Below are 24408 nucleotides of genomic sequence, written 5' to 3'. Positions count from 1 at the left end.
TTCCTGACTCAAGAGTGTCCTCCTAGGACTTCCTGAATATCTTTTTTCTTTTCTTTTTTTTTTCCTTCTGTCCTTTGAAACTTGCTTTTCTGCTGCCATCTTTTTTTGTGATCGTGTAGAGTTGAGAGAGATGTGTTTTTTTTTCCCCTTAGGTATTCCAGCCCAAATACCTGCTTCTTCATTGATGGCAGCCCCAGCCCCAGCAACGGGACCTGACTCTATTGTATCACAGGCTCAGGTAACATCTGCTCCAGTTGCTGGAGTTCCTGTGTCGCTACAAGCAGTTAACCAGCCTTTAATGCCTTTGCCTCAGACTCTGAATCCTTACCAGGATCCACTATACCCTGGATTCCCTTTTAGTGAAAAGGGAGAAAGAGCTGTTGCACCCTCTTACTCCCTGTGCAATACTGGCGAAGACTTGCCTAAAGGTGAGAAGCTAGCAGGTGGTCTGGATTTTATACCGTTTTTCCTAAGGGGTTTTCTCGAAGTGTAGATAAAGACAACTTCCTTGGTCCTGTTGTTAGTCTGTGTCAAAAGGTGTAATTGTTGAATTCCAAGCTTTAAGGTGTGGGAAGGGATAGTGAATACAGTTGCAACTCCTTAAGTTTGTGTTGCTAACATTATTTTAAGTGGTGGTTACACCTGGAAATATGTTACGATAATTTTGTGGTTCTTGGCTTGACTCGCCATAACCTGAGGTTTTGTGAATGTAAAGGTTTTCTTTGGAGAACTGTTTCCATTTACAGTAAATGGTTTTCTCTTGTAATCAAAAACTTAGAAGTTGTTGAGCATTTTCTTACTGGTCTGGGAAAATCCAGGATTCGGCATACTATAAATATGGAATATGCTGATAAAGAATGTATCATGTCTGACTGCATGGTAGTCTTTGTTTACTGAACTGTTACTTTAAAAACTAGAAGTTCAGTTCCACAAACTGTTAAGACTTAAATTTAAACTGCAGTTGTCCTAGATATCCTACTGTGGCAAAAATCCCCCACCCAAATCAACCAAAGACATGTAAGTGGCAGCTTAATAATGGTGTTTCTCTACTGAAATGGACCTTTATGCAAGGACAAATTTTTGGATCAGATGAAGTGTAATATCTTAGGTATTCACTGATATTTTTGTATGTTTTTTTTGTTTTCTAGATAAGAATATTCTTAGATTTTTCTTCAATCTTGGTGTGAAGGTAACTCTTCAAACTTGCTGGTTTTGTTTGTTATACCATAAAATTTTCTTCGGTTTGGTAGCGCATTTTGCTGCTTCAGCACCATCTACTGGTCGAAGTGTCATGTTCTTCTAGTTGTGCTCTTCAGCTGGTGACCAAGTAGTGTGGTAGACCTGAGAACTACTTTATGCATTACTGTGCCCAAGGCTTTGGTTCCAGATCCTGTCATGCCATTGTCCACACACATCCTTCCAGGTGCTCATTCAGAGTGAACTAAGTAGTTCCTATTGAGAGGAGGTCTGGGTTGGCTTTTCAGGATCCCTTGATCTGAGCACTGTTTCCACTGATGGCACAGACAAGACTGTGACAGGTTTTAGGCTCTGCCCTCTACCTGCTCCAGTGTTTTCTTATAAGAGCCTTGTGCCTCCAGCAACCTTGCATGCTGCTCTGTATGGCCTGAAATACACATTTGGCACATTGTATTATAAAAACATCTTACAATACTGCTCTTGGGCCAGTTGCTACCTACCACAGTGCAAACACAAAGACTGTGTTTATGAACTCTTAAGGCTGAGCAATGTAACCATAAGCCACTGTGCTGGTTGGTTGATGCAGAAGTAGAGGGAAGGGGGTCACCACCTGAGGTGGATGACTTCAGCACTGTGAACATAGCTCGTGTTCACTAACAGCTGGTACCTGGCTTGTGTGTATGTATATATGTATTTCAATCTTTACAAATTATTGTTTGGTCTCAGTTGGTTTTTTTTGGGTTTTTTTTAAGTGAAAATGTGTGTGCTATGACTTCTTGCTTTGATTGTTATCCCTTAAAATTTGGAAAAGCTGAGCTAGTAGGGCAAATTGCCAATTAATAGTTGTGATTCTGGAGAATTATTTTGAAATGTGTCTTCAAATGCATAGCTAAAGCTTGACTTAATACCTTTATGTGTTTAACTGTAGAAATTTTTTCAAGTTTTCTTATTGGTTATAAGTGTTGCCCATTGCAGCTGCATTTGGAAGGGAAACAAAAAATTAGATCATCATCCTGGAGTCCTAGACATTTAGAATTGAGGGCAGGCACCATAAATAAAATTAGCCTTCACTTCCTGTAAATTAACTGTTTCAAAATAGTAAATTACCTGTGTGCTATTTTATCTGTCTGAACATTTAAGAGACCAAATAATTTGTTTTTTTCCTGCCTTGCAGGCATACAGTTGTCCTATGTGGGCACCCCACTCTTACTTGTACCCCCTGCACCAGGCCTATTTAGCTGCTTGTAGAATGTACCCAAACCTGTCCCTTCCTGTGTATCCACACAACCCCTGGTTCCAGGAGACTCCACCGACTCAGAATGAGAACGAAACTGCACGAACAAACAGGCACTTTCCTGTTCAGAGCGAGGTCAGATCCAACGGTCAGATTGCACAGGTTGACAGCAGATCTCCATCACTGCCTCTGATTATACCTGCAGCCCCGGTGTCGGAAAGTCAAGGACAGGTCTGTGTAGAACCAGAGAACCCAGTGCAAGCTCTTCATCCAAGCTACGAGGAGTCCCTGAGAGGGAAGAATATGTTCCCACAGCCACCCTTTGGACACAATCACTTCTTAGGGGCTGTTCCAATAGCACCCCCTTTCTTTCCTCATTTTTGGTATGGGTACCCAGTTCAGGGTTTCATTGAAAATTCAGTTGGAAGACCCAATGTTGTCATGCCACCGGATGACAAAGAGGCAGCACCTGGCACCTCTGCCAACATGTATGTGGCTGAAGAATGCAGCCCCCCAGTTCCTGTAGTAAACTGTGCAGAACAGCTTCAGAAGACTCGCAGCAGCAGCGGCTTGAACACGGTACCATTCCCTGTGGCTGGTGTGAGCAATGAAGGCAGTGCCCCGAAGGACAGTTCAGCTAGGACACCTCAACTGGATCAAACTTGTTCTTCAGCTTCTCCTGCTAAGCCAAAAGCAGCTGGGCAGCAAAATCGTTCTCTGCAAACACAGGGGACTGAGAGGCGGACAGCAGTGGCCAACACTTCATCCCTGTTGGCAGAACCAACGAAAAATGAACTGAAAAATAGCATTCCTAGTCGTAAGGAGAAGATGGATAAGGGTCGAGATTCCAAAGGTGCTGGTAATCTGCAACCAGAAAGCAGAGCACAGAGAACAAGGGAAGAGAGCTCTGAAGATGAGAGTGAGGTTTCTGATATGCTGAGAAGTGGTAGATCCAAGCAGTTTTATAACCAGACTTACGGAGGAGGCAGAAGGCCTAGACTTGAGTGGGGTTATTCCAGTAGGGGAGGATACCAGTTCCAAAGAAATGAGGAAGCCTGGAAAGGGCCACCCAGCAGAAGCAGGGATGATGGCTACCAGTATCAGCGAAACTTTAGAGGGAGGCCGTATAGGAATGACAGGAGAAGGGCAACACTGGGAGATAATCAGAGGGGGCATCAAGCATAGAATGAATGGATAATGGAAAATTTTAAAATGTGAAAAGTAATTTGAAGTAGCAGTTTAAAATCTTAAATCTTTCTTTATAGTAAAATGCAAGGGTATGTTTTAACTTTTGGTAACGACTAGGAGGATGTGAATTCCTACCATATGTTTTTTTTGGGGGGATTATAGTTTGTTTGGCTTAGAAATGTTTCCTGAATGTCAAATTAGAAAAAAAATTAGGTTTAGTGTTTGGTATTTCTTTCTCCCCACAAAGGTTTGAGTTTGTGATAGAAGATGGATACGTACATTTACTAGAGTGACAAACTGTAGTATTGATGTGATCTAGATTCTAAAATTGACAATAACATTGCACCAAATACAAATGTATATTTTATCATACAAAGCCTTAGTTCAGAACTGAGCTAAAGGAATTCTCAGCCTACTGCACTGTTGTCTTTGATATGCTTCCAACCCAAAGGCCTTTCATCTCAAAAAAAAAAAAATCTGTCAGACTTGAATGTTTCTCTTCAGTGTGTTACGCATACAGCAGCCAGCTAACCCTGTCTCTTAGGTATATGTTGTATATAGTTCTTTAATATTCATAGGGCATATTTTTGAATTTTAAAATTTTGTTTAAATCAAAATCAAGACAAGCAGTCAAGAATAACTGTGGATGAATTGGTAAGAATGGCTGTTTCCACCAAGAAATCTTAATGCTGGTGTGACTAGAATGGTGCCTATGCCAACTGAATAATTACAAAGACAATAAAAATGTAGATGCTATGCATTTCCAAAATAATTCTGCATCTGTTATAATAGCAGAAGTTTTTTTAATGCCACTTTAACACTAATGCACTGACAAATCCTTGATATTTTCTGAGGAGAGAGGCATAAAGTACATGTTACATTTTTTAAGTTTGTATGATTGAGCTACTGTTCAGTATTCTTCTTCTGTTGTTGCACTGTCGATGCAAATTTTATGTTTTGCATGTACAACTCCTTGCTGGAACTACTTTTAAAAATGAGAAATGGAGAGTCTTGGCGTGATCTGCTCTTCCCTACAATCCAGAAGAAAGTGGCTTCTGCCTTATATTTTTACAATGTGTCAGATTTCTGATGCTGTTTTTTCTGACCCTGATAATGATCTCTGAAGTGTTCCTGTTGCCTTTGCAGTTTGGATCTTCAGCTGTCCAAACTTGGAGAGTGCAGTGTGCACAGTATTCACTCAGCTCTGTTGCTCTGTAAAATTAACTGTTGTGTGTATTTTTATATCTCTGTATATACTAGTGTAGGTGATGGTACCCTTTTCCTTCATGTCTGAGATTGTTCACCCTTGATTGGGAACTTGAGTGATAGTTATGTGATGAAGAATTTCTTTTCAGATGCATGCCGTGTATAAAACCCTACTTAAAATAAATGTTTGTCTTTTCACTTTCTTGCTAAATTATATTTATGTATCTGAAACTCTTGCAATGACATTAAATGATGGTTTTGTTCTGATAGAGCCACTTACAGACAACAGCAGAACTATAGCCAATTAGTGAATGCATAGGCAAGCTGCAAACTAAAAGGGGATGTCAGGTGAATTTCTAGTTCTGACTCAAAATGGTAGTGGTCAAAATGTGCTGTGTTTTTTTTTTAATAAAAATATTTTTCTATTCAGAAATGTATTCAGGATCTCAAGAAGCAATATTCAGTTTTTTCAGGTTGAGAACTAAGAACTAAGGAAGCACTGAGGGATTTAACGGTAACATTGTGGTCCTCTGTTTACTTCTGCTGCTTACTAAGACTTAAAGGGGCTTCCTGTCATCTTTCCTGGGAGGTTCTAAAATGTAATTCCAGTTGTAGTGCAGATCATGACCTTCGTTGCAACAAAAAAAGCACTTTCTACAACAACTTCCTGGGAAACAATGGAAAACAGGCATGGCAGTAACCAACAGGGCTCTGCTTTTAGAATTTCCTTTTAAAAATTGACTGAAGTATTTAAGCTGGGCCTGTGCCCCACCTTGCTACTCTGGCACAGTTAAGGACTGAAATATGCAGATACACTATGTTCTTCTGTGTCACTGTTGTCTGTGCTTAAAGACTTACAGGGTGATGAGCCAAACCCTTTACCTAGGGCAAGATGTTTTAGGTTGTGGGATCCCACTGGTTAGTAAGAGACTATATGTAATACTTGGCATATAATGAACTGAGCTACACAGCTTCAGGTATTTGCTAAACCACATCTTTACTCTAGTTAGGACTGATTAACAGAAGATGTAAAACTAGAGTTCAAAGGGATACTATACATCTGCATGACTTAACTAAGTTACAGTTAGCTTTTCAAAGCTTTTGTCTAACTATGGAGTACTTCTGCTGCCATAATATAGATGGAGCTGTTGTTAGACATAGGTAGAACGTACATAACACCTGATACTGCCACAGTTATCCAAGTTACTACTACACTTACTTAAAAGGACAAACCACTGCCTTCTGTAACTTTGGAGGCAAAAATAAATTAACAAAAGCCATCTTTTCTTTTATATTTTTCACATGCCAATGAAGGCAGAACAGACAACTGTTTCATGGAAATTATCCTTCCTTTTATGATACATAACTGAAAGTTATTTTTCCATGTTTGCAAAACTAATCACACAAGCATCCTGCTTTCACTGGGACAGAACCACAGGCTAGCCATGGGAGCAGGGGCCAGTAGCTGCCCAGACTTAGCTGGGAGCTTAGGTCAGGGCAGCTGACCCCAGCTGGTTAACAAGTGTATCCCACAAAAGGGCAGAGTTTGCTGAAGGTGCACAGTTTGAAGCCCCTCACTCCCTCTGCTGTTCCCTAGGGTTAGTTCTAGTATAAAGTTTATATACTTTTTGTTGATTATTTCCTTAAATCTGTTTATATTTCAACCCACTGAGCTCCTCTCTTCCTGATTCCCCTTCTTGGCTGAGGAGGGATTATCAGGTGATACCAAACTACTTCAGTTTACCCCCAGCAGGAACCCTTAAATAGAGGCACTTGTCACTCTGTCTCCCGATTTTTTTTTTTTTAAATTTACCTTAGTTTTTGTCTATAGTAACGATCAAAGGTTTAGCTTTGACAAGAGATAATTCTTGCAGCTTAACTCTGTAAAAACTAAGTATCACCATGGAAAGATGGGAGGTGGCAGCATTTAGAGACAGAGGAACAAGTTGGAAAGAACAGCCATTAACCTTTCCTCACTAGGTTGGTTTAAGTTACAGAAGATGGAAATGATTTTAAATTTTTCTTTAAGACTTTATTTAACTGATTATTCTCTTGTAACTAAGTCTGCGTAGATGCAAAGAGATGACTAAAAGGGTAGATATCTTCCTTTATAGTGTTTGTACTCCATCTTTTGTGTGCTCTTTTCTGTAGTGTGAAGAAAGGTATGCATGACAGCATCATACATGTACTTTTTGAATTAGAAGTTCAAGAATTTTTGCACTGCAGCACAGAGCTGTAAGTTACGATATTTATTTATGAAACCCTCATCCAGAGAGACTGAACCTTTTTAAAATGAGCTGGTTTTGTAGTTTGACACTCTTAGTAAGCTTCTTTCTTACACAGAAAGCAGCTTTAAAGTTTTTTAAAATGAGGAAGTGCAGTCAGTTCTTGGTACATGAGTAGGATTTACTGAAATGTAAACCTCCCTTAAAATTTGAAAAAATCAGGACTCATTTGCACAATTTCAAGGTGGTCTATTTTGAAATTATTACACTGAAAATAGGGCTGTGTCACCAAAATATAGAAAGTGGCAGTTTTACTCAGGCTAGGATTTACACTGCTACTGGTCTCAGATGTTGCACGCAGCAAGAGATTTTAAGCTCCAAAAGATTTGTGTTCTAAAACCTGACTGAGTCTTCTCATATGCAAATGTGCAGATTCCAATATGTATTTCTATATGCCAGTTGTAAAGTTGCTCAGATTCAATATTTAGTCATCCAGGAAGAAGTAGTTTCCGCTCTTCTTTTGTTCCACATCCTTAGGAAGAGAAAAAAGATCAATGTTACTTGAAGTAGTTTTTGGCATACTTGAACATAGCTGAATAAAAATAAACTTCTCTAAACTCCTTTCTACTTTCCCTATTTCTCTTACTGTTCTCATTTCACCTGCCGTTTTCCAGCACAGTAAAATTATCAGGTTTGTCTTAATTTTAAAAACTGGCTTTATATTAAACAGTCACGGCTTCTTTAGTGTAAAGGTGCTTCTCTCTTACCTTGATTGAATTGAGTTTGTTTATTCTTGGTCGGTAGTTGTTGGGGTCTCTTCTAAAAGTGATTTCAAGTTGAGATAAAAACTTATTCATTCCAGCCAAAAGAGTCTGTGGACTGTGGAGAGAAAAGAATATTCCAGCTACATGTTCACAAGTTCTATCCTATGCAGATTACAGGCAGCTTTGATCCCCATCCTGAGCTCATTCAGGTCTGATAATGCAAGTGTGAGCTGTATCTTACAGACCAGGGTGTGCTACATTTTCAGTCAAATCCTGTCTTTGACAACAAGTCATAGCATCTACTCTCATCTTTCAGCAGTATCTCAGCATAGCACTACAAGTCTTCACACTGCTACATAAACATTTGCTTTGCTCAGTATCCACATGCATGTGTGTGCTGGCACACTTAGTTACTTACATTCAAAGAAAAAAAAAAGCAGAAGGTGGCTACCAGAAAGACTCCCTTTTTACAAGGATTCACAAGGGGCAATGGGCACAAGTTACTCCCAGGGACATTCTGACTGGACTCCCAAGGAAAATGTTTCACCACGAGAACAGTCAGACAGTCGACTAATCTCTCAAGGGAAGCAGTGGATTTCCCCATGCAGGATGGTTATAAGACTCAGGTGGACAGGTACTGAGCCATCTCATGTAAACAACAGTATTTAAATGATGGACCAAGATGATCCTTGGGGTCCCTTCCAACCCAGCATTCTGTGATTGATTCTATGATTTATTAGCAAGATACAACAAAGGTCATAACATACACTGACACTGAGAAACAGGTGATCATGATTTTCTGAAGTCAAACAAGTGTGTTCTTGGAAGGAATACCATCACTACCAGGCTAGCAGTATGTTTTGAACACAGCTAACACACTGCTCAATCCATGTGTTTACTTCATCTGGCTCACCTTAAACATTGGTAATTGCATTGTTCTAAAGCCTGGTTTCTAGTAAGGCTGCTCCTCAAAGAGTCTCTGTAATTTACAGAAAATTTACAGGAACACAAGTAGACATACCAAAAGGGACAGCTTTGGAAGAGTAAAACTCGTAGATAGTGTGTATGTTGCTGTCCAAACTTGGACTCTGCAAGATCTGCATACAGGTACCCATAGTACAGTACTTTATTTTAATACATCTTGAAGTTATTTCCATAAGCATAGTTTACAATTGGTCCTTTTCATTTCTTACAATCAGTGCCACTTATTTGTTCTTCTCTGATTGTAATTCAATTGGTGCACAGTTGCTCAAGGCCAGTTTAAGCCAGGAGCTGGTCTAGTTTTTGAGGGCCTTGGTTACATTCTCCAACTATGCCCCAAGTCTGTGTCTAGGCAGCCTCTAAGCGTGGGTCAGTCCCATTTTCTTTCCCTCACTTCAAAAGAAAAAGCCAGAACCCTTAGGACACTCTTGGATCACTTTAAATGCATCGTGAAGTCCATAGGCAGGGATGCTTAATTTTGTTATTTTTGCTGATACTTGGGTGATAGACTGTTTTTTTCTATTTTGTCCTCCTTTATCTTGCTTGCTAATCCAAACAAGTCTTTTACCTGTTGGCAAGTGTGTTCTTGGAAGGAATCCCATCAAAAACAATCACACGATCAGCAAGATATGTAGCCATGATAAAATCATGTTCTACCACAAAAGCTGTTTTTTTAGCATGGAGAATGAAACTGAAAGAAAAAAAGAGATTAATGTAAACTAATTGCAAAACTACTGAAAATGTAAGTTTTCTTCCCCATCATGTATACTTTACCGTTTAATGACTCTAGCAGCCATTAGACGTTGTTCAGAGTCCAAATATGCTGATGGCTCGTCAATTAGGTAGACATCTGCAGGTTTACCAAGACAAAGAGCTAACGCAACGCGCTGCAACTCACCACCAGACAATGTTTGCACCTATTGGGGCCAAGGGGAGCAAGGCCATATTTAGTTCAGGTACAGGTAAAGAATTAAAGAAGAAAACTTGGGATGTTGTCTCAGGCAATTAATACCTCCTGGTCAATGATGTTTTCTATTTGAAGAGGTTTCATTACGTCAGTGACGAACTGGGGGTGTGTATAGGCATCTCTGATCTTCTCATGCAGTAGCTGACGGACACTTCCCTATTAAAAGGAACACGTTGCCACTCAGTTTTATGCACCACACCAGAAGAAAACAAGAAGTAACAGTAGTAAAGCCTTTTGTTCCAAGCACAAGAAAAATCGATCTACCACGAACGTGTTTTTTGTAGCAACCACAATACTTAATGAGGCTGAAACGTACTGTAGACTTAGGACTGATCTTCTGTGGTTTGTAGCTCACATTTAGAACCGGGACCTCACCTACAGAAAGATAAAATAATGAAAACAAGAGTCTTTCCAGTTTGTTCAATATATTTTTCAAGTTAGGTATTAAGTTCTACCTCCTTCATCAGGTGTAAGTCTTCCTGCAAGCATCCGGATAAATGTAGTTTTGCCAGTTCCTAAAAAAAAAATATAAAAATTTAAAAACTAGACTGCTTTGGTAAGTCCTATATTCACTTCCAGCAAACAGCACTTGCTATTACTTGCTTTTTCAAATGGAAGAGACACCTGAAGCTACAATAGTCAAGACCTGTGGCTCAGCTCACCAGGTAAATATGATGACACTGCCAATCTAAGTTCTTAAAACTTAGGCAATAGACAAACACAGTGACATCATTAATATTCAGTAACTTCAAGTTCTGCTATTCAGGGCGCAAGCTCATGGTGTGACGTTTTCACCAGGAAACAAGCAGTTCAACCTACTCAAAACCACTAACTTTAAAGCCTGGTTCCCACACCAAAGAACGGCTTCAGGAACATATTTAGGGCTGTAGAAGTAGTTTCCATCAAGAACTGCACTTACCGTTTTCCCCTAACATCACCATAATTTCAGAATCGGTGAATTCTCCTGCTACTATGGATAGTTCAAATTCTCCCATCTTCTTTTTCATTCCTGGATATTTGTACATACACATCTTTTTCACCTCTTCTTCATTAGCTGTCTCAGCCACTTTAAATACCAGAGATGCATCTCGAAACCTTAGATTTTCTGTTGGAACATAGCCATCTAAGAAAATGTTTATGCCTATGAAGGGAGGAAAAAAAAGTAATTAAAAAAGGTATACAACAAAGCAAGACAAGATTAAGTTAAATTCTTGGCTTTAAATTCCAATCAGATAAGGAGAATGCTGGATTTAAAATGGCATGATAGAAGAGGAACAAAACCTCCTATTTGGAAGTGTATACATTATGCAAATGGAATAAACAGAAATCTTACTAAAATTAGAGAAAGACTATAGAGGCTCTTCCTGAAAACCTGGTATTAGTATTGTGTCTGGGGTTTAAAGACACAGCTGCTGTTGGACCTATTCTCAAAAAGACCAGTTATTACTGAGTCTCAGTGCTACAACTGTGATCAATTCAGTTGAACACTACATACCTCTGTACTGTGCAAACTGTCTTCTGCCCTTTCTCTACTATTTGTAACATCTTTTGTGTAACCCTATTTACAAAACACCTGCAAATATCAAAATTATGTCCAAAGAGACAAAGAGCATTTTATAGTTAAAGCTTTTGAATTGAGTTAGAAATTTAGGATCACGCAAGACAGAAATTCTGCACAAAATAAACCAGTATTTTTTTAGTTACTGGACTGTAACAGGAAAAAGACATTCACATAATAGACAACTAGCATTTTGGTACCTTATTTTTCTTCCAAGGATTTTTTTTGTATGTATGTTTAAAAAGAGAAATACAGCAAGAATTACCTTCTCTTACGCTGAAAGGCATAGTAACAACACCATAAGCACTTGGCACACCATACAGGCAGCAGATAAAGTCAGAGAGATAATCTAACACACTTAGATCATGCTCTACAACAATAATGTACCTGTAAAATAGAATGAGAGACATACTTTTTTTTATACTTCAATACAAAACATTCTTTCTTACTCTAGTTTTGTGTAAGTGAAAGTTATCAACATTATTATAATTCAATACAGCTTCTTAACTTTATACTAAATAAAGACAGTTGAAATGTCTGACCAATAAACAGACATTGTGAATGACAAGTTGAAAGTCCAGTGTAAACCGGCAGCATCTTTACGTACCATAGATGAAAGGATATTGATTGACTGGAGTGAAAATACTTAGCACATTTTACAAAAAAAAACCCAAACAACCAAACAAAAAAGAAAATCAACCACCAGCTAGATTTTCACATCTTTATTATGAAATGTACTCCAATGCTGAAATAGCACAGAAGCTACACGATATTAGTTTCCAGAGTGCAAAAGAATAGAATATTACTGACTTAGAACATTTTAAACATCTGTTAATGTACCATTCTGCAAAGTCAGCACTGCTAGGGAGATGGAATGGATGTTTCTTCCCTCCCTCTGTAAACAGTCATCTATTATTTCAGTCTAGCAAAAAATGTAAAGTTTGTATTTACCTGTCAGGGTTTATTAGAGACCGAATAGTAATGGCAGCCTTCAAGCGCTGTTTGACATCTAGGTAGCTAGAAGGTTCATCAAACATGAAGCTAGCCCCAAAAGAAAGAGTGGAGTCTTGGTGAATGCAAGCCTTCTACATTTTCAAACCTAATACTAACACTTCGATCACTGCATACAAAGAAATAAACTAGTATAATAATTTATATTGAGAGAGACCAAAAATAGAATTATGTACTGACACCTGCTTTTGAATCTCCAATGACTGTCACATGAAATTGTCACATGGTTTGAGTTAAGTATTCCTTTGCCAAATACTTTGACAAAGTTACCAAATGTTACGAAAAATCAGTTAGGCATCCCATGCACTCAGTTCTGATTCAGCTTACATTTAACATGAACTACAAGGTGCAAAAATACTTTATAAGACTGAAAGAAGGACAACTTCCAAGAGATAAAAACAAATAAACACAAAGAAAACACACCCAAAACCTGCACCAACCAAAAAAACCCCAGCCTACCAGCCCCCCCCCCCCCAAAATCCCACAACTCAAACAAGAAAATTTTAAAATTAAAAAATATCAAAACAAAACAAATCACCCGTAACTCTTCTGATCTCATTTCTTAGTCCCAAGGAGCCAGGGAACAGCAGAAACTAGACAGTAAATTCCTGGTTACAAGAGGGACACAAGTTCCCAGAGATCAGGAAGCATCTGTCCATTTCATACCCAGAGAGGCTAAGTGAAGTACACCATCAAACAGGATACATTTATGTGGGATTCAGGAAAAGTTATGACATTGTGATGCTGAAATTTAACACTGGCCTCTGAAATTAGCTATTTCCAGTTAGATGAATTAAAGTATAAAAACCCCAGAAATTATATATGGAGTAATAATTATGGAACTTGACTGCTGATTTGCTAGAACATATTAATAAAAAATACCCTTTTGTTGAAATATTTCAAACAAAAGTATTATTTCTAACAAAAAATGTAAATTAGAGGATCATACTCTGAGGCAGATTATTAGAAGCAATGTGAACAGAAGTAAATTAAACATACATATCAGCCTTCTGAATGCAAACAACTGCACAAGCAAATCTCTGAAGTTCTCCTCCTGAAAGGTCCTCAACATTTCTCTCTTTCAGGTGGGTTAAGTCTGCAAATAAGTGGTTAATATTATATATGTTACAACCAACACAACAATTCCTATTTTTATTACCTACAGAAACATGTATAATCACAGCAGACATCCTACACAGAGGAAAGAACAGAAAGAAGTGGATTAAGTGTTCAGTTTATATAGATTCATGATAATACTCTATTTAAGTCACAGCAAGTCACAGCTTCTCTGCAGCATTAGCAGATTAATTTCTGGGGCTGCTGCTTATTGTACAGAACGATTACAGTTCTATTTGGCTTTCCACTGTGTATTTGGTAAAGATTTCTGGTCCTGAAGAGAAACTATACCAGTTTTAAAAGTGCTTCTTGTTAGACTTGGCTGAACAGTTCCGATTTGCAAAAAAAATCAAGTCCCCCAAACCTAACAGCAAAGCCAGTATTTTCTCATCAGCTTTATCATCGGCAAGTTTCAAGAATATACTGTTTCACTAGTAAGTTAAGTGGGACTCTAGGACCACACTCTTGGTGGCACGACGCAGCCCCACCTTTACCACTCACATCTACTAAGAACCCTTTGTTAATTCAGCAACACTTAAATTTAGTAACAACTGAATTTAAACACCCCCACAAAATTACCGGGGTTGGACCATGCAGATATTCTTCTCAATTGTATTAATTCTCTGAAGTCACTATAACTCCCGTTCTAACTGGCTACATATAGTTTGCTTGTTGCGGTAACTAGAATTTTTCCAGATTAAAAAATAAATGCCTTCTACCACGGAACAAAATCATAGAATCATAGAACTGTTCAGGTTGGAGAAGACCCTTGGGATCACTGAGTCCAACCATCATCCCTACTCTACAAAGTTCTCCCCTAAACCATCTCCACCAACACCACATCCAAACGACCCGTAAATACATCCAGGGATGGTGACTCAACCACCTCCCTGAGCAGCCTATTCCAGTGTTTGACCACACTTTCCATGAAAATTTTTTTCCTAATGTCCAGGATCTGCAGAATCTGCACTAGATTCAGTTAAATAGCACATATCAGTTTGCCTTTGCCACTAGCAAGTATTATTTGCACTGGTTCAGATATGCTTACAGCAAGCCCTAGGCTTTAAACTAAAACATGTTCCATTTACACTAGTAGTAACTTTATTTTTTCAGTAAATATGAATTTCTTAAATGCTTTGAAGTTTGACTCTACAGAATTACTTACCAAGCTGCTGACATACAACAGTTTGGGTCTTAGTTTCATCCTTCCTATCCAGAATTGATCCCACTGTTCCCTGAATAATAATAAAAAGCCCCACATTATTTCAACATTAAAAATCTCAGGCAGCAGTAGATTTCTGACACTGAAAGATGCCGTTAAATAAAATCCATGAACACAAGTATTATAGGAAAGCTCCCAGATTTCTATTAGCTCTTGAAACTTCTCACCTTTGCAGCTTTAGGGATCTGGTCCACATACTGAGGTTTAATGATAGCTTTCAGGTCATCTTCCAGGATCTTGGTGAAATAATTTTGTAATTCAGATCCTCGGAAGTAAGTCAGAATTTCTTGCCAGTCAGGTGGATCCTGTGACAAAATTAAAGTCGGTGTTTACTTACACCATTCTAAAAAACACACCAAAAAATCTAATTTAAAAATATCCATCTATACAGCAAAAAGAATGTTCTTGCAAGGTTAAAAAAAAAAGCCTGGATAAAAGCTAGTTACCGAGCTGTTATATTTCCTCTGCAAAGTATCCATTTAAAACAAATGGAAAAAATATAAAATTGCCAAATGGAGAAGAGATGTTCAGACTTAAAAAAAAAAAAAAAAAGGCATTTTAAATTTGCACTGAGAACATCCGAAGTGTCCTTAGATAGTCTTAGATAGTTAAGAAGATACAAGTGAAATTACTTCATGGGGAAAACAACAGCAGAGATTGCACAAAAGATGCAATAGAATTTGCTCATTTTCTCTGCTTCTAGCAAATACTTCCAAGGAAACGGAGGACAAGACAAAGCAAAAACAACAAGAAAAAAATAAAGGAACCGCTCAGAACAATCACCCAGGAAAAAGGGCCAACTTGTACAGCATCATTTTACAGAGCACCCTCGTCTGAATGGTGCCAACTTAATTTATTTGATGGTAAAATAGTATGGAAACAGAGCGACACAGCTGTATTTCCAAATCAAGCCAAAACACAGAAGAAATGCTTCATGAGTTTTAGAGCAGAAGCAACATGGAATATTCAACTCATACCACGTGTTTCTATGGTCGTAATGATTTGGCTCTTCACAGGAAAGTCTGATTTGGAAGCATGGTAATTGAATTAAGAACACATTCTGAAAGTCAAAAGTTTTGCTATTTCTGCAATACTACCACCTGAAACAAGAAGTCCACAAAATAATATAAACCACACTTGAAAGAGAATGGAAAATGTAGCTGAGAAATTATTATTTCTTTGCAGTTTTAAGTGGCCGCCATTAAATGAATATTTTATTAAAATGTTACTTTTTCAAGTAAACAAACTGATAAAAAAGTTTGAACACACTTGTTCCAACAAGTCCTTCCTGAAGCACAAAAGAATTCAATTTCTTGAATTTCTTCACCACGTAACTCAAGAGGTGAGAAGGTGATAACCAAGATACTGTCTGATCAGAAGAGTCTCAATAGTTATTGTTTATATATTTTCTCTAATAATATTCACTCTTTGGAGTAGTGCTAGGGAAACAAACCTCTGTAAATAATTTGGCTTTCTGGCTGCATAGTTTGACTTAGTGTAAATACACAGGAGAATGGATTATGATCTCTCAAGAAGATCAGAAGATTTTAAGTTTTTCTATGCTCAGTTCTCAAAAAATACTATTAAAAGTTCTAAGTATCTAGTAATGTGAACAAACAAAGGATTTTCAGAACTCAATATTGAAGTGTACAGTGGGAAGCATCTTTAACAACAACTTATGATCACAACGTACTTTATAAGAGCTCATCTTCAAAAGAATCCACAATTAAAAAGCCTAAGAGATTGCAAGGATACATGGCAAGTGCTCACACACACTAGAGCTTTCAGATGAAACCAATATTGAACTTAGAAGAAACTCCTAAGCTTGAGCTACCTAAATCCCTTGGTAAGGAAAAAGTAAATTGTGCATGGGAAAAAAGCTGACATTTTAAAAGACTGGTATAAAGAAAAAAACACCTTAAGTGTGACTTAAAGACAGAAACCCACCTCTGATATTTATCTTTAGTAAGTCAAAGTTATAATCAGTATCCTTACCTTTCTTCAACCAAATCTGCAAAAAAGCCTTTGTTAACACTGAGTAGGTCACTGGCTGTTAACAGGGAAAGTGCCAATGTCCTCACAAATTCTATTGCATTCACACATATGAAAATACAGTGAAAAAAAATAACCACAGCTATCTAGAATGCCAACTTTATTTTATTGCTGATACATACATCATATTTTCCAAGATTTGGCTTCTGTTTTCCTGCTAGAATTTTCAAGGCAGTTGATTTTCCAATACCATTGGTTCCAACCAATCCCAGTACTTCACCTGGACGAGGGATAGGCAACCTGTACACGACATGGATAACTTTGGATTATATTAATGCCATCAGACACCAACACCTAGTGGTAAACGTTACAACCCGTTTTCAGACTTCAGGATTATTTCAGCATGCTTTGCTAACCTGCCAATATGTAGTTAGAATTAAATCCATATTCTTTAAAAATAGAAGAACATAAGCAAGATTTAAGAGCAGTCTAATCGTTAAACAGGAGCTCTGTAAAACAAGTACTGAAATCTTATTTCATTATAGTACTTTTTAGTAAAAAAAAGTTATTATTCAAAAAGAAAGCTACTGAGGTAATAACCAAGAATACCCTGATGTGCATTATGTTTAGGTAATCAGAACCTTGAATTTTCTCTCTTTTACATTGATTTGAAAAATAAAATACCTGTGAAGTTTGAAGGCGTTGGCACAATACCTATGTGTTGTTTCTTTCTCCAGGTTGCTAGGTAAGTTAACAATTGACAAGGCTCCAAAAGGACATTTCTGTAATTAAAATAAATTTATATACCATTAATGCACACAACTTATTAACAAAATGCTATGTTCAATACTGCACCCAAATGTGTATTTGAATATTTTTACAAGAACTTTTACCAAATTACTTCATTTTCATTTACATACTCAACTTTCCAAAGAAGTTCTAGATGATGTTTCAAAAATTAAACAGTTAGTAATTTTGACTGTCAGTCTACAATACAAATAAGAGACACTGCATATATTCTCTAGCACTTTTACAAAAACATCTTTCTACTGCTAGGTGTCTACAGCCACAAACTAAACCAACTTATAATCTGCACCCTGCAACCCAACCACTTCAGTAAACTGACACAGTACACCACTTTTAGTAAACAATAACAGTTAGCGAGGCCTGATTATTCACGGAAACATCAATGGTTTTCAGTGTGCATTACTAAATATAATAGGATAATACGGAAAAGCTATTACTTTATTTGAAGCAGCCTAACTTTTACCTTGATGCAAATACCACAACCGATACAAAGTGTTTCCGAGATCCATGCTATTTTGCTCTGTGGTTGGACTTCTATGCAGAGTTTTCCTGGTGAAAAAGAATAATATCACTTCAACAAAGTTTCTGATTAATCAGAATTCTTGCCAATACAACTAAATTCCACAGAGGAACATGTAACTGATTAACATTCACTGAAGCTTCAGATCATCCAACGACCTGAGAAGTGGCATCGTTACTATGAACTGTTCATGGTTTCTGTGGTACTTATAAAGGCTTTATGAAACAAAGCATGAATGATAAACAAAAAACCCTAGCAATTAGAAAAAACTAGCTCCTTCCAGCAGTACATTTTTAAAAACATCTCCAATTGCTTAGTATTTTGTTAAATTACATCTCTTACCCATTCGAACCACAGGACAACTTTTCTTGCATTCTTGGCGGCATTTCTTTGGCTTACACTTGTCATGGTTTACAATTGCAATTCTTGTTAATTTGTCTGCCATAATGCACAATTTAGGGTTAAACACATACACCAGTTATTAGGATTATGGGAGTCTTCCAGATCTTAAGAAAAAACAAGAACAAATAAAAGAGAACAAAATTACTGACAGCACAGAGAACAACATACAGATCTTAAGTTACAGCTAGCAGAGCTCAGAGGGAAAAAAAAAAAAAAAAGCAAAATTATTTGATTCTTTCCCCTTTTAAGCAAAATAGCAAACAGGACAAAGTCTCAGATACAATAGTAAGGGTACTGGTGTGTAAGTAACTGCACAAATATTTAACATTACCTTTCCATTCCATTCCTAGTTCTCCACTGTACAATACAACTGTCGTTATACCTGAGAATGTTTCCAAGAAAAGCATGCCCTAGTAAGAGAAGAATTTACACCACTGCAAATTTCAGTTTCACAAGCTGCCTTGTGTGAAGTTATCTTGTTCATGCCACAGTGTCTGGTAAAGTCAAATTGTGACTACAGCTATCAGTCCAACAATCTGATTATAATATTCATTTTGCAAAATGCCAGTATTCTATATTACATTGTCAAAATTAAAAAATTGAAAGCAGTTTTAAAAGTGAAAATTTGTAGTCACATACAGAAAAGTAATCCAGGCAATGTGAAACACATACATGACAATGTTGGATTTATCTTGAGTTTCATTTAGTTTTTTAGTAACTGAACTTACATTCTGCATTTCCTAATATTGTATCAATGACTATAACGTTCTGATAAAAATAAGCTAGATTCTCTATAAAATTATTTTTAGAACAGAAAAGTCTTGGAATACTAGACTACTAAAAATTCCTGAAATCACAAATAAATACACTCAAACAAGTAAAATTACTACTTGTATTTCTCTGTAACTGCCTCTTCCCTTCCTTAGATATTTGTAATGCACATTGACAAGCAAAAGATTGTACTGGGAGTTTATGTCAACAACTGTAGCAGCAGGAAGGACAAATAATTTTAAATGTAAGTCTTGATGGAGAAAAAAAGGTGGAATGTATTTTAACATTCCTTTACTATATTGATGCATAGGACTGAGAATCATAATTACTTTATCTTCCTATGAGCAACACACACTTAAGGGCAACTCCTGCCACTTGCCCAGGCTCCGAAACAACAAAGACAACTGAATTACAAGGCTCTTGGAAGTTTACAAGATATTACAGATGATAAACAGATACTTGCTTTTTTTAAGGTCTAAAGAAAGGCCACAGAGTACAAAGCATTTTCAGTTCAACACCACTAAATAGTGATGGAAGCCCTACAGAGGATGCCAATTCAAAATGATCTCAATTCAATGCAATACGTATCAATAGTTCAAAGACATAACTGGGAAGGAGTCTTGAAATACTTCAGGGTTCCATACAGTCCTTCCATGCATAGGTACTTATTTCTAATAAAAGTATCCCAACATTTCTTATTAAATAAAGTATTTTCCCTTGGATGCCCAGTTCATCTTTGCTCCACAAAACTTAAGTATCCTGCAGTGGTTTACCAACTAACTAGGTATGGCTATTTTATTAAGAAAGGCTGTGACTTTCAACCTCCTGAAAGAAGCAAGAATAAAACAGGTGTATGGCATATTCTCCATCCTTCCCCTAAGCCCACCTCTGACTTTTAGTTGTAAGGAATCCTACAAACACTACTGTAATACGAAAGAAAGGAAGACACTGGCATCTAACGGGAAGCAAAGGTCAGAAATGAAGATGTGACTGTATCTTTAAATCCATTACTACCATAGTTAAGAATATTTTACACAGTTTCTTTTAAAAGTGGGAGTCCTATTCTTCATTTCAATTCCCACAGTATTTTAAAATTAAAGTATAAAAATATTCTTCATCAAATATAAAGGAATGGAATTATAAGTCATGCTGCCCACCTGGCTGTAGGTTTCTACTTTTATAATTTCAAATTTTTTTCTTTAATCTTTTAACATTTCCTAAAACAAGAAATCCTGATAACATAGTTGGGGATCTCAAAGAAATGACTGAATATTAAAAAAATTAATAAATTAAAAAGTGATTTTACAGTTCTGTAGCATCAGACCAGAGTGCCAAAGGGCCGACCACTGCAATTACATCTACAGACCAGGTGAACAGGCATGGAGTAACAGGTTTGTGGTTCTCGCTTTATTACATTTTTCTTACATAAGAAAACAATAAACTGAAGGCCTTACTCTTAAAAACCATAAGGATGTTTGAGCCAGGGTAATTTTCTAGGAGACACATACTGGATTTTGTCAGTGCTTCAAATAAAGGTACATTCTTTGGGAATACATCCCAGCGCTTTTCATAAAAGTCCTGTAGTTTGCACTGCATGAAGTGCTCGGGGGTGAGTCCCACACTCTTTGGTTACCCAAGGGAAGTGCCTAATCTGGGTCAGCCCTTAACTCCAACAATGTCTGTGTCGCTGAGTACCTGAAGCGGACAGACCACACTGTCTTCCAAGCAGGGCCCTCCAACCAGCACGTAAACTATTTCTAGGGGTTACAAAAGCAAGCTCCAAATGACAAAGCTGCCATACTTCAGGAGCTCCTCCACCCCACCTCCCAAATCCATGTTTGAGTTATCTGCCTGAGCAGTAGAGATAGCTGAGGGGAGAGCTTGATCTGCTATCTACCCATCCAGTCTAGTGTTTAGCTTCAAGTACCAGAGCAGGAGAATGGGATGGTGGCTGTTCTAAAAGACCAAGTCAAATATGGCTTCAAACAGTTAGTTTTTGCCACCTGCCTCAGCAAATTTTCCACCCAGCTTGGTGGGATAATCAGAGTGAACTCCACACTACTATCTGTTGCTGAATCAGACCCTGGTCAGTAAGTCATACAACAGCCTAATTTCTTTCTTTTTTTTTCTAACTCAAATGGGAAAACATCTACCTGTGGTGAAGAGCTTTGAAGGAGCCACAGAAATATGTACACCAAACATTTATAAAGTACTTGGCCGAGGGGAAGAGAACTAATGAACTGACATGGATATATATACACTTGTGCCTTTCTGCCTCCATCTACATGATGGAAGTGTCAGTTTATCCAAAAGCCTCCAAGTCTTAAAACATTTTCAGAAAAAAGAATTTGTGACTTCTGTCACTTCTGCAGTGTTTCCAGGACTGTCTTAATGTCTACAATGATAACTGTCTGTAAAAGAAAAATAACAATAATGATTTCTACTTAGAACTGACGTTTTAAAGCAAATTAAACAACACTGTCCCAAACCAGACTGAACTCAAGTTACGTATTCACATGCAGTTACTTTGGAGGCAATCAACTGAACACAGCAAACAGGATTGTCTGATTTCCAGGCACAGAGCACAGAACTCTAAATATACTGAACACAAGTCAACAGCACATACAATATACATATGCTACAATACAGCATACCAGTAATTGTTGAGTACAGTCAGCAGTTTAAGGGCAGGAGAAACTGGTATTTCGAAGCATTTAAATTCATGTCTGCATTTCTCTTTTCCAAATCAAAATGAACAGAAGCCAAAAGCACAAAAAAATTTAATTTGTTCCTAACTACAAAAGTGAAATGTTATTTTGAATTAGTGAATTATGATGGAGTAACAACAGAAAATATTTCCAGAACAGTAGAGTGATGACATAGAGAAAAGGAACAATAATTGCTAGAGAAATAAAAAATAATAATTCTAAAACTACTGACAATATCAATTTATGTAGGTCAAAAGCTGTCAGTTAAGTCCAATTATGACACTTAATACAAACAGTAAAACTTGTCTAAAAATAAGACACATTATCACAAGCATTTTATATCGGCATTATTAGGTGCTCCGACAATCCAGAATAAATTAAAAAATAAAAGAGAAAAAACATGTAAGCAGACCTTGCTACCTGTCAAAAAACGCAACAATGTACAATCTGTAGAACAAATGTAATATACTTGCATTAAGAATATTTATTTCTTTCACAAGCACTAGAATTTACTAAGTCAAATAAATTATGACCAAGAAGGATATGTAACTGCATTGAATTACTCAGACTTAACCAAACATAAAAAAAGTAAATTAAGACAAACATGACCAGAGACAAAATAAATTATGTGGAGGCAAGATATGTGTTCAAAATCGAGCCATACTTCAGTTACTTTGCAGAAAAAATGTTAAAATTTTATTAAATTACAGTGCATCAGATCTCAAGGATAAATACTATGGAAAGAAGTGAGGATGAGCACCATTTGCACATTCCTCTTAAAATAATTAACTTCAAGAATTATTTCTCAATGTATTGATAATAGACTATACACACTCACTTAATAACAAGAAACTCAACTAGAATACCCAAAGAAAATGTAAATGAAAGACAAAGAACAGATTTTCAAACTGCATATGGGAGATCACTACATTTGTGAGTGTCAAAGCAGAATTAGTAGATGCCACCAGAATAAACAAAATCTACTAAGAATTAAAAACTAGTCTATACTTAAAGATTTTGACATTCGTTTTAAAAACTGAGACAGTGCACAAAAAGAAGTTTAAACAAGTCTCAAATCTCCCTACTGTACTTAACTAGTATTACTCATATGGCACAACATGAATATGAAAATAAAAGACAACGTTAATATGAAAGCATATGGTCAAATATACTGACGCAGCATAAGGAGCGGGTGTGTTTAGCTGGTGCTGAACAGCATTAATTATCCCTCAGTCTTTCCTTTGAACATGAAGTGAAATGCATGAGAATACATTAAGAGTCTACCACATGAAAATTACAGAAATATCTCACGACCACTAGTTTAAGACTAAAGTTTAGAAACTCATGGCAAAGAAGCTTAAATTAGACTTTTAAATTTTCACGGAAACTTCCAACTGAAATAACTAAATGCATTTCAGAAACCCTACCATGAAACCCCTGTCAAGGTTTTATTTTGTTTTCACACATACACTGTAGAAAACAGCCTTACCCTATTACCTTATCAAGCCTGCACTAAGTCTTGAGCTCCTCGCCATACAAGCATACACACGGATATTAACTTTCCTCGAAATAAGGCAAAATGCGGCTTTTTTCCTCCAGAAGAGGAAGTCCCTCCTTTCACAGCAGGAAAGGACTGGCTCTCCGTCCCCGGACCCCGGCCACCACAAGGCGAGGTGCCCGCCCTGGCTCCCCACACGAAAGCCTTTCCTGCAGCTGAAACCAGCAGCAGAAGGAAACGTTTTCACTTCACCCCGCTGCTGCTGCCCGGCACAGGCAGGGCGACAAAAAAACCACAGCACGGGCAAATTCTCGCCAGATAGGACGAGCTGCGAGTGCCAGCCAGAGGAGGGCCGGCCTCCCACCCAACACGGGCCGACCAGCCTGCCCGGGCTGTGCCCACACCAGGAGCAAGTCGCGGTTCAATGGAGCGTGTGGCCCGGCTCCTCTCGAGTCAGGAGGGACAGGGCTCGGAGCTGCCGCGCCGCGGGCCCACCTGCCGCGCCAGGCCTGGAGCGGCCGGCCCCGCGGCTGCCCGGGGGGATGGGGCGATGCCCAGCGCCGCGGGAGGAGGCCGCCCCTCGGGCCGGGCCGGGCCCCGCGCCGGCCGGGAGCAGGGCCGGCGGCCCGGGAAGGCGCCGGCTGCGGGCGGAGGGAGGGGGCCCCTGCTCTGCCCCATCCTGCCGTGCGCGAGCGCCGGGATCCCCCCACCCGCCCCACCGCAGGCCTCTTACCGGGAGACAGGGGAGAGCGCGAGGCGCTCCCCGGCCGCGCCGCAGGGGGAACCGCGTCCCCCGCCCCAGGGACCGGCGCGCAACGTGCTCCCGCCGCCGCTGCCCGGCCAAGATGGCCGCCGCCCCCGCAGGGCGGGGCCTGCCCCGCAGCACGGGGGGGGAGGGGCGCTCACCAGGGGGGCCCGGCCGCGCGGAGGGAGCGGCGCCCGCGGCCGCGGGGCGAGGCGCGTGCGGGCGGTGCCAGCTGCGCGCCAGGGACGCGACGGCGGGTGACGCCATCACCGGGGGACGCCATCGCCGGGTGACGC

At 38.6% G+C, this 24408-nt stretch overlaps 2 protein-coding genes across 7 annotated transcripts in view; one reads left to right on the top strand and one right to left on the bottom strand.

The window, feature by feature from the left end:
* Window positions 1-5023, top strand: part of OTUD4 (OTU deubiquitinase 4) — a 35554-nt gene extending 30531 nt beyond the window's left edge. For 4 of the 5 annotated variants that reach the window (XM_051617696.1, XM_051617697.1, XM_051617698.1 and 1 more), the window contains 3 exons: window positions 153-428; window positions 1149-1189; window positions 2372-5023. In XM_051617696.1, the coding sequence (XP_051473656.1) occupies window positions 153-428; window positions 1149-1189; window positions 2372-3616 (1562 nt within the window). In that variant the 3' untranslated portion in view covers window positions 3617-5023. The remainder of the gene's footprint in view (window positions 1-152; window positions 429-1148; window positions 1190-2371) is intronic. The other variant, XM_051617699.1, reaches the window with a different exon arrangement.
* Window positions 5024-7059: 2036 nt separating this feature from the next.
* ABCE1 (ATP binding cassette subfamily E member 1) lies at window positions 7060-24333 on the bottom strand. Of its 2 annotated transcripts, XM_051617703.1 has the most exons (18): window positions 24101-24333; window positions 18331-18494; window positions 17932-18017; window positions 17346-17443; window positions 16844-16961; window positions 14837-14974; window positions 14613-14682; window positions 13331-13427; window positions 12272-12361; window positions 11586-11707; window positions 10682-10903; window positions 10218-10277; window positions 10079-10137; window positions 9808-9918; window positions 9570-9712; window positions 9364-9486; window positions 7818-7929; window positions 7060-7582 (listed from the first exon to the last, which is right to left on the bottom strand). In XM_051617703.1, the coding sequence occupies exons 2-18, from the start codon at window positions 18431-18433 to the stop codon at window positions 7535-7537; spliced, it is 1800 nt and encodes a 599-aa protein (XP_051473663.1). In that variant the 5' UTR covers window positions 18434-18494; window positions 24101-24333; the 3' UTR covers window positions 7060-7534. The 2 variants fall into 2 exon arrangements, with proteins under 2 accessions (XP_051473663.1, XP_051473664.1); XM_051617704.1 differs by lacking the exon at window positions 24101-24333 and having other exon boundaries at window positions 18331-18495.
* Window positions 24334-24408: the final 75 nt, after the last annotated feature.

This window comes from Apus apus, chromosome 4 (genome assembly GCF_020740795.1).
Source record: "Apus apus isolate bApuApu2 chromosome 4, bApuApu2.pri.cur, whole genome shotgun sequence".
Lineage (NCBI taxonomy): Eukaryota > Metazoa > Chordata > Aves > Apodiformes > Apodidae > Apus > Apus apus.
Note: the sequence above shows the minus strand (reverse complement) of the source record. Positions and strands in the feature narration are given on the sequence as shown.

Coding starts and splice junctions, on each gene's coding strand:
- ABCE1 (XM_051617703.1), bottom strand. CDS start 18,433: ATGGCAGACAAATTAACAAGAATTGCAATTGTAAACCATGACAAGTGT. Junction 12,362..13,330: donor TGCATTCAGAAGGCTGATAT/GTATGTTTAATT, acceptor TTTTGGGGCTAG/CTTCATGTTTGATGAACCTT. Junction 9,919..10,078: donor AGATCAGTCCTAAGTCTACA/GTACGTTTCAGC, acceptor TCCTTTTAATAG/GGAAGTGTCCGTCAGCTACT.